The sequence below is a fragment of the Atta colombica genome, unplaced genomic scaffold (assembly GCF_001594045.1).
Source record: "Atta colombica isolate Treedump-2 unplaced genomic scaffold, Acol1.0 scaffold210, whole genome shotgun sequence".
NCBI classification, from domain to species: domain Eukaryota; kingdom Metazoa; phylum Arthropoda; class Insecta; order Hymenoptera; family Formicidae; genus Atta; species Atta colombica.
The window spans coordinates 2,239,479-2,251,339 of NW_017259306.1; the positions used below are offsets into that span (position 1 = coordinate 2,239,479).

Sequence of the window (11,861 nt, forward strand, 5' to 3'; positions counted from 1 at the left end):
ATATATATTGCGCATTGATATATCGATGGCATTTGCCAGAAATAGTGGCTATGCTTTGGCATGTTATACATTATTTTTCTGTCGATTTCTATTTCGGCATTGATAATACAGCATAGAGAATATAACGCAAATAGTAATTAACAAGCTTTAACGAACAAAAAAAATTTACAACCATTACAACCAATTCTATACAAAAGACATATTTGCTCTGTAACGAAGAACACATATATAAAATTAACTTGTTTAACTTTAATACTAATAATCAAATAAATGAGGATAAACTTTAAAAAAATCAATCTATTCAAGCATGAATTTTACCAAGGAATTTTATCAAGGAATATTTATAAAACACCACAGCAACTTGGAAAAATTGGACTGCACAATCGCTTTCCTCAATCATCAGTCCTCTCGTACTTTTCTTATCACTAACAGAGCGCGGATGACTCAGCTAAAGTGGACCATTGATCATCCTTAGAAGATATGCGGCGCGAGCTGTAACTTCCAAAGAGAGACTGGCCTGGCGAACACCGTGACTTGGCCCTTTTCTTTGCCACCGACCAAAAAAACATACAAAGGTGCTGGTCCATAGGAAGGTGTTCTAACGTCGGTTGCATCCACCGCTGCTACCTTTGCCCTTTGCCTCTCAGCCCTCGATGCGCTCACCGCTCTTCTCGATGGCGAACCCAATGGCAGGCTCTTCGGTGGCGCTCGGGGCACCCTTCTAATCTCTTGAAGCTCCAAGAGCTCTGCAAATGTTTGTGAAGCCGATCTTCCAGGTTCATCCTCTAATACGCTATCGGGCGGACTGTTGAGCAACTTGGCATACTTTCCATCTTGTTGTTGTTGTTGCTGTTGTTGCTGCTGCTGCTGTTGCTGCTGCTGTTGCTGCTGCTGATGTTGATGTTGTTGATGATGATGATGATGATGATGATGATGATGATGATGATGATGACCAGATTTGGTTTCGTCCAGACCAAGGTAGTTTGGATTACAGAAACCGAATTGGCCTTCTCGTATCGTCGATGAAGTAACAATCGGTCTGTGTGACTTTGATCTTCTTCCGGACACCCAGTCATCTTCTGCGAGCGGATCACCTGGACTTCTCGCCTCAATACTTGCGTAATCCGATGTTGATTCTTCGCCTTCTTCAAGATCGGCGAATCGAACGGAGGCGGACGTAGGGATCTTCGTCGTTGTCGGAGTTTTTGGCGTTTGCAGAGCGGCTTCGTAAAGATGCGAGCTGTAACTCTCACCGCGAGTGGGTTGACAAGCTTGGTGAATTGCTGCGAAATCTCTAACGAACGGATGTAAGAATCTTAATGTTTAATAAAAATGTATGTAGTTATGTTATAAAGACAGTTACCGTTTTTCTTCTTGAACTTCAATCAGTCTTGATGTGGGCGGTTCCTTGCGCTCCTCATTGTCACTATTCTCATCCGGATCAACGAAGACTAATCTAGCAGCCTCTACAGGCGTGAGAACAGGCGTTGGTAACGTCAAAGCACGAAAGTTTGGCACCGAAATAGGATCTCTGGTCATACCAGAAGTATTGTTAATATTGCTAACATCAACCGTCCTCGCTGTTCCTTCCGACGCTTTTTGTCTTCGGCGGGCCAGCGTGTTAGCGCTGCGAGATTTTACCATTCCCGTGGAGGGTTCGACCACTTCGACATCCACTTGCTGAAAAGGATAATACGTGTTTGCCTGCATGCAGGCCTAATTGGAAGATAAGTGCGCACCTACTAACAATGAAAACGTCTTTCGAGGATTTTACATTCATACACATACCTCTTGAGGGCTTTCTTCGTTATCGTCATGTCCACTGAGAACTGAATAACTGCACTTCGTCGGATGACTGAGCCTCGACAGATTTATTTGCGATAATTTTGAAATTTCCCTGAGAAAGCTGGGTCTGGCAGAGGGTGCCTCGTTTGGTGATATTCTATTGCTCGACAGCCTAGGCCTTTGATTTCTCAGCCTTGGTTTTGAATTGTCGATACCTGTTCCGCGAATCAATAATTCGGATACTGCGAGAGCGACGCTTTCAGCTCTCGGCTGCGGTTTCGGTCCTGGTACTGACAGCTTCTCCCAGGTTTCTGTGCCTATCGAAATATTTAAATATTTTACATTATGAAATGTTTAAAGTTTAAATAATAATTAAAAACAATTATTTTTAATATCTACTTATTTATATTGTATGAATAATGTATTTAACTATTTTTAATATTTACTTTCTCATTTCTTGGGCTATTTTATATATTAATCTCTTTAGACCTGATTTTATGGAACCATGTTAAAAAATTTCTTTTAAATTTAATCCAAGAGCACTTTAATAAAATAATTTATACTAAACAATTTTTTCCAAAATTTTGACTATTTTTTCATATACATCTGATCTTAGATAATGTTAATAGAAATAATTTCAATGGATAATATCTTCAATGAAGTATACATTATAATGATTATACATTACCAAATATTACCAATGTTGGTATACATTATAATAGGGTCTAAAGATTGATGCTTTACATATATGACGATGTGGCAACGCATACCGAAATGAAATCTCCATAGCTCGTTTGTCGCCAAACCACCGCTCTCACCGCCAAAGATCAACATACAACTTGGCAATCTGCATGCTGCGTGGCCATGAAGCGGTCCGGGACCTGGTTTGTTCTTCAACATGGACCACGAAGCACTGTTGACGTCCCATCGCCAGCAATCGTTCCTTTCTTGAAGATCCGTCATTCCGCCGTAAATATACATCGCATCACCGTGCAAAACCGCTGAATGCTTATGTCTTGCAGCCGGCCCGCTTTCGCTCGACGAAAGCAAATGCCAAGATTCAGTTTCTGTAATGTTAAACAAGTTCGAAGTCGCTATGCATTATTATTGATCGAGTTATATATGAGATACATAGCGAATGTTATACCGAAATGAAAAGACCATAGTTCTGAGGAACTTCCACGTAAGTCTTGATAACCGCCGTATATAAGCATTTGTCCGCGATGTACCAAGGCGGTGTGACCTCTTCGACCTCTAGGAATCACGCAACCCCGTTGAGCTCTCACCTTTCTCCATACATTTGTCTGAAAATTATAATTATTCGTAATCAGATTTGATGTATCAGATACTTTTTTAATGTTTGAATTATTTCTTATCTATATCTTAAGGAATTGTTTTTCCAATTACAAATGAACTTAATTCTACATTTCTGGATTTTTGCAAATACTCGTAAAGATGATGTATAAGACTGGTGCAACCTGCAACAAAAGGGACAAAGATCTCTAATTTGTAGCCTTCCAATTCTGCCGTTTGAATAGCTTCGGCTTTAACTCTTGGAGCTGTGATAATCGCCATTGCCACCGCCAGTGAATAGAGATGCGAAAATTATTCTCTCACTAGTTGCAACGCGACTTCTGATAAATATTTCATTCGTCTGAACGTATGCTTACAAAGTATGTACTATAGTAAACTTTGACTGTTTAAATATTCATTAAAGAAATTTCTGTTTCTCTTTTGTTTGTAATACTTTTTAAATAATTTATATGTTAATAAAAACAAAATAGAAATGGTATTTTATCGTTTAATTATGTAATATTTAAAAATATGTATAGAATATTAAATTGTCTTGCAATATTCTATTTCATGCGAAAAATATTTATTTATATGAATTGATATTTATTTATACGTTTCACACTGATGTTGCAGACGAGAGGCATAGTCGCTATTCACTGATGGAATATTTAAGCTTGGTAACGCATTCATAACTCGAGCTTTTCATCCAGTCATGAAAAGCATGGCGGCTGGTTGAAGGAATGTACGCAATATGATATGCAAAGCCATAGGCAAAGATCTTATAAGATTTTAGCGTTGAGACTACTCTTCTGACAGTAACGTGGATATATCAGAGGATATATGCGTTTGAAATAAGATGAAATAGGAATTAATAATTCGAAAAATACATATGGAATTCACACAAAAATGTTACTAGACAGTAAAACTGTCAGTAAAACTTTTCTGATTATTTATGATTTATTGATCTTTGCTTATTTGTATGTGTGTTGTACATATGGGATTATTATATTTAATTTTATATATATATATATATATATATAAGATTATACATATGTAAAATTGGTAATACCTTTAATATTTTGTCAAGTCTGTAATGTACGATAGGGATATTTAAACAATTCTGCATTATTTATGCGATACTATAAAAAGACTTATAATTCTTAGTATGTAAGAATATTCAAATATCGTTATAGGTGGATAGTAAATTTATTTTTATCTTGCCGTTACCTTGGAACAATTTCCATGAAAAGTGTGCCCCAGAAAAAAGCATTCTTCGCGTGTCCATTATATTTACACATATCGATGAGATCAATACGTTGCCTCCCCTTCTCGAAGAGATTTATCGCTTAGTCTAGCAGAAAATTTGAGCGTGCGTATCAACTGGCGTTTTAAAATCGCATTAGTCTTCTTCTTTCGAAATACCATGGTTCATGGCATTGCATTGAACAAGTGGACTGTATAATTGTCCGGTGAATACACTCGAGAGGATCATTTCCCTTCCGCGTAATGAGAATTATAACCGAGATGAGAACGAGGTACAAGTTTCTAGTATCAATTTCAGATTCATCTAAGAGATAATCAAGTATGGTAGCTTCAACCCATCGGCTTTAGACGTACACTTTATGTAATTATTTTCGACACTCTTAGCTGACAACGACTATCTCTGTTGACATACTCGTACCATAGGGATCCAGAAATCAACGTGCTTCGGGACAGACAGATTACCCCGAGCAAAATAAGATTATCATTACATGTGATTATCATTACACATCGAAAGAACTACCGATGTCCATTCCGCTCTTCAAGGGAGTTATGAATATATCTACTACCTTTTAGCCATGTTTATGAATACATATCTTGTCACAGAATAACTGATGCTTTATGATATGAATTTTTGAAAAAAATTTATGAATCGTAAAAAGATTCAAATAAATATCAATTTTATTACAAACTATCGTAGTGTAAAATAGCCTTCATTACTCTTGAATTTTAAAGAATTTTGTAAATTACAATTGTAAAGGAAATGGAATGCTACAGCATACGCGCCTTCTTTCACTTTTTATTCTGAAAACAAGGTAGAGTTTTAACGAAGTAGAGGGAAAGTGAAAGAGACAGGGAGGTAAAGTAGGGAGAGAACAAACGCGCCGAATAACCCTCCGGCTTAACCAATCAGGTTTGTCTGACGCATTCGAAACGCAGATTTCAATAATACACAGCGAACAGACAGAAACAGCGAAGGGATACATTCGTATTTCCTCCATGGTCCAATGATTAAAAACAAATGGACCAAGAGTAACCATGGTAACTCAACCCAAAAAATCTCGGGATAAAATACGATAGAAAAAGAATTGACGTTCTTCCGTTCAATACAATTTTGTTTCATCTAATAGAATATAACAAAATATTCTTCTTCATTTATATAATTTGTAAAATTTGAAGCTTGCATTATTAGCATCAAGTAAAGGTCATATGTTAAAATAACAAAACATTTTATTGAATCCAATAATATTTATTTAAAGAGAAATGAGAAAAGCGAAAGAATAAGGCGCATTCTCGCAAACAATGAAAACTACGTAAAGAGATCGTCAGAATAACGCGGTAGATGTAACCTATCGAGTAAAAGAGATAATCAACCATTCCTGACGAAGGAAAATTAAATGTAACTGAACAATTATTTGCCTAATATTAAAGCGTGTATTAAGTCATACACAATTTTGCAAACTTGTAGATTTGTAATAAAAGAATGTATATGAATAAAATTAGACGATTTTATTTAATTATTGATAGAATTAAAATATAAATTTAGATGTACGGTTTCTTAAAAAAAAAACATTTCAATTTTTTCATCTTAAAAAAAGAAAATAACTGATAGAATTGATGACGCGTGATGTTTCGCATTTTACGTTTGATGCGGGCTTATTAATTTTTAATGCCTCGCACGTGAGTGGCAACTACCCTTGGGAAAATGAAGCCCTGCCTGGTTTCAAGGGTATGAATCGGAGAGAAAGCCTGTTAACAGCTGCTGCCAAAAACCACCCTTGACTTAAATTGCTCTTGAAGGCTCCGCGAAAGATGTATTTCTGAATATTGTATGAAATTAGAGGACATGTCAGCACAAATGTTAACACTGTCGCATAAGAAAAGTGAATAAGAGTCAACATAAAATTTTATAGTATCATAAATATATATATTATATATATCTGTATTTTCAAAAAGCCGAGAGAGAGAGAGAGAGAGAGAAAGAGAGAGAGAGAGAGAGAGAGAGAGAGAGAGAAAGGGAGGATTGATTTTATATACATATCTCAATAAAATTAATGTGCTCGCGTTTTTTCTTAAAATTAATTTTATTATATATAATTAGCTTATTAAAATTACTAATTTATTTTTAAATTCATAACTTCTTAAGCATTCAGCATCATTTGTGTACTTAGAAAAATATTTCAATTAGATTTTTTCAAAATTTTTCAGTCCTTTTTCCCTCGATATTTCTTTATCACAAAATTTATCATAAATGAAAGTTATATAAAATTTAATTGACATATTGGAGGTAGCTTAAATCACATAAATTTATTACTATATTATAGGCTATAATCATTTATTAGCTAATAATTATTTACGATATCATCAAGTTGATATCTTGAAATTACTGAGATTCAATATCGCAACTACACATATATACTAGAGATCGATTGCAATCTAATAGCATCTTCGAAAATGTATGTAATGTCAATTACTTGAACATACTATTCTATCGAGGAAAGAACTCATTATCGATGTTGATGCATTTTTATCATTCTTTTAATATGAATGAAGCATTATACATACAGATATTCTCTCAACAATCGAGAGAACGCAATACATTATATCAAAGTCGAAAAATTAATTTCCAGACAGACGATATTCAATGTACCATAGTAAATTCATGACATAGATTTCTGATGACTTGTAGATTTGATAAAAGAAATCTACGATGATAATTAGTGCACTAGTTAAATTTATTTATTTAATTTCGGATGTTTGCAATATGTTTCCGAAATATTTCCGCAAAAGAGAGAGAGAGAGAGAGAGAGAGAGAGAGAGAGAGAGAGAGAGAGAGAGAATAATATATTTTATTTAAAATTGTCTATCAATTGAATTTGTTATCAAGATTTGGTTAAGAACGACCCATGCGGTCTGATTAAATGAGACGACGAGCAGCCTCCGAATAGCCTTTGGGCAATCGCCATGGCTGTTTCAGTGATCAGAAGGAAGGTTTGCACCCTTCGATTTAGTAAACGAGACGGAGGGCAATATTGGACCACTGCGCCAAAGTTGATTGACAATATCGCGCATCGATACCTTTCCCTTTCCTTTAAATTTGAGGTGTACCCGAATATAGATCCAAATTATAATCTCATATCAATTAAACAATGTAAATAAGTAAAAAAAAAATCTAACAATAAAATATATAATTCTTCCATTATCTGATTACATTAAAATAATATAATCATTTAACTATATAAATGACGTAATAAGCGTATAAGTTGCATCTTACAAAATATTAAAATATTGTTTTAATATTTTGTTAAAAACAAAATTTTAAAAACAGCTTTTGTTAAAAACAAAATTCTTTGTTAAAACGCGAATTAAAGTTACTATAACATTATAATAATAAGACTTCTTATGAGAAATTATTATTAGGAAATATTATTTTCGTAAGCGTTGGAAATTGGTCGAAGTCCATAATAGATCAGCCTCGTTTACAAGAATTTACAACAAGCAACATCGATTCCGAGCTTCGCTCATTTCACAAGATTGATTTTCCGCATGCGAGACGTTTCCTTCGTAAACGGAAGAGGCCAACCACCCCGTCTTGTTCATTTCATGTTACACATATTATTCTCCCCAAGGAGTGCTTGGATAATGCACGGAGCACAACAGGATAACAACGATAGCTCAGTGAATTTCTACACATGCTCGATTCGCGAGTCACTATTGACAGGATAAGCCTCGGTTGCCCTTGGCAGCTTGTCACTCGCTGCTAAAATCATCCCTCTGTGTCACCGCAGAGGCAAGGGAAAGTAACACGCTACCATAAAACTCGTAACCGATGACGTTGCTATCGATTAAGCAACATTTCTCGAGGGTGCGATTTTTTTCGTCTCTCGTTCTCGCTGCTTTCTCGACGAGACTCCCCTCATCGTAGGGAAGATTATTAAGAGTTTTCTCAATGTAGTAGTACGACACTAGCTGTTGAGATCGTTATCAGAAGTGAAAACATATACTGATATTTATCTCCATAAAAGCGTTTTATAAGCGATATTATTCGCGCGACTTAATTCCTATTTTTACAGAAGCAATTGCATTCTACAATTATATTTTGCGAAGTATCACCTTGACGTTATAAACCCAGAGTGGCGTCTCCGTTCCTGCAGAGAAACCCAGTTCGCCGCCGAAAACGTAGAGGCAATCCTTATATGCCACCGCGCTATGTTCCTGAAGAGCCGGCGGTCTTTCGCCGCCCGGATGCAATTCCTCCCATTTGCTTTCCGCTGAAAAAGAAACAAAGAAAAGCTTGTCTCGTAATCCGACATTCTTATCCTTTAGGTTATGTATGCAAATATTATGGAAAGTGCACGTGTTACAAATGCACAAGAATGCAAGACGTCGAGCTTTTCTAATGCACTCGTTGCATTTTCATAGTCGACTTTTGTCCCAGCAGAATTTATATACTCTATATTTTATTTTAAAAACTCAATTGTTTTTCAATGTGACAGGATACTTTCTATAAATAATAATTAAATTTTGTGTATACTTCTTATTTTAATAATTGATATCGCAAGCGGGTGTTTTATAACTTTGTTTTATAACTTGTAATTTTTCTCAATTAATAATTTAAATATATTTTTTATACATGATAAGATGGAAATGGAGGGAAGATCTGAATCTTCAATCGTAATAATAACAGTTTATGAAGAGAATATTAAAAATCTTTCATCTATCTAAGTTTTTAATAAAACAAATGAGCGTCCTTCAAAATTATCGTGAAAAGAAAGCCAGAGCTCCCCTGACGAAAGTATAAAAAATATCAAAGCGAGAAAAGCTCGCTCGAGTAGTGCATAAATTTGCGTTTTTTATCGAGATATTATTCTGGCGGGTATCGGAATGAATCTACAAAGAGAGATATTGCTGCATGCGCCAATTATTATTTCTTCCTCCATTCGTGTATCAAATTGATTTTATGCTTCTTTTTGACATAATCTTATTCTTGTGTTCCAGATAGCTATCGATCGATACAAGAAGCTTTCTATTAGATTTTAATCTATTAAATTTGGATTTAAAATCAGATCATGGAATTTTTCTACTCATTTATTTTATTAAATTATTTTTGAAAAGAGTTTTATATTCTATTCTTTCATAAGCACATTCTTCTCTATAATTTCACATCTTTCATATTGTGCCTTTCTTTCATCTTGCGATCCTCATTCTGTCCCTTCCATTTAGCATTTTCTGTATTCATTCGGAATCGCTTTGAAAAGAGAATGGTAATATCCATAAATAAATGAGAGGATAAAACATGTGTGATTCGTGAATGACATTTGTGCCAAAATTCATCTAATTTCGCAATATTCTCGAAAGCTTCAGCTTCTCTTCGAAACGTGCTCGAGAACAAAGAATCTGGGTAAAGACCGTAACGTGCTGACTGAAGCATCTTCGAAACCGCTAGAATGATACTAGACGTCCGACATCGATTCGTAGTAATATACGTGTCGTATCTTTTTGGTAGTGAAACGAACAATATCTCTTTTTGTTTCGCGAAATAGCAACGTGATCGAGTACACAAGAAATCCGAACGGGTGGATATATGCTTTGTATAACAATTTAGCCATTAGAGTCACTCTGTTTAAATATCTTTATTATATGCAGGAATATTGAAGATTTTTATGCAGAACTTTATATAAAGAAAGATTTATATTTTCTAAGAAAATGACCACGTTCAATAGAAAAACAGCTTTTCAATGGTTGTAAGATTCTTTATGTAATTAGTAGTTTATATACTTAAATCTAGTGAAGAACTAAGAACAATAACAAATCATATTAAAGAATCTTACAACAGATGCAAAACTATTTTTTCTGCTGAATGCAATCAACAAAAATATAATTATAAAATTAATTTTGATGTTCCTCTTTCTCTTCTACAACTTTGTTTTTCTATCAATTAAATTTCTTGATAAAATTTGTCTTTCTCCAAGAATAATTACTTCTTTAATAATCCGAAAATAGAAGAAGATGCAATAAAAACCGGTTTTTCGGCTGGAGTACCTCCACTTGTGATTCTTCGAGTTATCACAATATTTTTGCGAGATCAAGTAGAACGACAAAGTCGGGCTTTTAAAATAGGGGGTAGAAACAGCCAGGAACATTGTTTGCTCCAGGAAACGAAGCGCTACCCGCCAACCCTTTCGCTGCCGCTTTAATATTCACCCGAACAAGCACACGGCCGAACAATATCCTCTGGTTAAGAGACCCGGTCGTGCAAGCACGAGCGAAACGAATTCGTGCTACATCGATATACTTGACTTTATAAATCATCGTTCTTCTCGCGATTGCTTCAAGACATTAATTATTCATTTAAATTATTCATTTAAATGATCTTACGTAGCATCGTAAGAATAGGCTCTTTGATTTCGTTAATCAAAATATACAGAACATGATGAAATAGAGTTATGATATGAGATTTTAATTGTTCAGAAGCGAAATAAGACGTTAATTCTTCTCCCTGTTAGGAATGAATGCGAATAAAAATGGATGGAATATTTCAGGCGGAGGAAAATCTCTCCCTGTCATATACATAAGCCACCGATTACGGCCGGCGGACGCAATTAATTCATGTATGTCTGATCTCCGTGGAAACACCATGTAATTGTGGAGTAGCATCCGCGGATTTAACTGATGTACGTAGGCTTTAATAATGGTGCATTATTGATCAGACTGAACCCCGTTCAAATTCCGTCGCGCACCCTCGTCCTGGGGGGTGCGTCAGGAGATGCGATGGGGTGCGCTGGTCAGAAACGACGTTGGTATTATATCGCGTACTTGGAGCTACTCGAAATACTGCAGTATCATATTCTCGAAAATTATTGGGATTTTTTTTATGTTCTCGACGCATTGCCGATAATCGTATCCTAAGATTTAAAGACGCAGTGATTAATGTAATACGCGCGATGTTGTTGCGATACGTACGAGCTGTTATAGCGCAAAAATTTAAAAGCTCACCAAGGCTATATCGCCAGAGATCTTTGAGAGGTAGGTTTCCATTTCGACCACCGAGAAGATATACGTGACCGGCAAATAAGGTGGCACTATGCTTGCTCCTCGAAGGTGGTGCTGGTCCATTTTCAGTGCCAGCTGCGGTAACCGAGCTCCACATTTTCTTCCTGAAACAAAATACAGCAGAAATCATTTTTTATCCACTGTCTTTTATCAACGGAAAATCGTTGTCAGAGAAAAGTTTTTTATTGCAGTAATTATAGCTTTAGTAAAACATTGGTAATACGGTGGCTTTATCTCAAGTCAGTTCGCGTCTCTTAAGCTCAAGAGATTAAACAGCATCCTGATTGATATAGATAGTCTTGTAATAGCATTGGTTTCCCCTTGGTCTTTCGTGATATCTTATTCTCCCGCTTTCTGAATGTTTCCTTCGTCCTCAGAATTACTGCCAAGAGAAGGAAGTTGCTCTCTCAAAAGCTGGGGATAAGATACATTCGTTCGGCTACTGCTTCTTATTTGTCTTGTACCTTCTA

At 35.6% G+C, this 11,861-nt stretch overlaps 1 protein-coding gene across 1 annotated transcript in view; it reads right to left on the reverse strand.

Moving 5' to 3' along the window:
* The window catches only part of LOC108687704, a 34,757-nt gene that overhangs the window by 17,109 nt on the left and 5,787 nt on the right, over positions 1–11,861 (reverse strand). The window contains 7 exon segments of the mRNA XM_018193621.1: positions 684–1,294; positions 1,364–1,680; positions 1,789–2,102; positions 2,556–2,852; positions 2,933–3,089; positions 8,452–8,609; positions 11,335–11,495. Coding sequence (XP_018049110.1) covers positions 684–1,294; positions 1,364–1,680; positions 1,789–2,102; positions 2,556–2,852; positions 2,933–3,089; positions 8,452–8,609; positions 11,335–11,488 — 2,008 coding nt within the window. The 5' untranslated portion in view covers positions 11,489–11,495.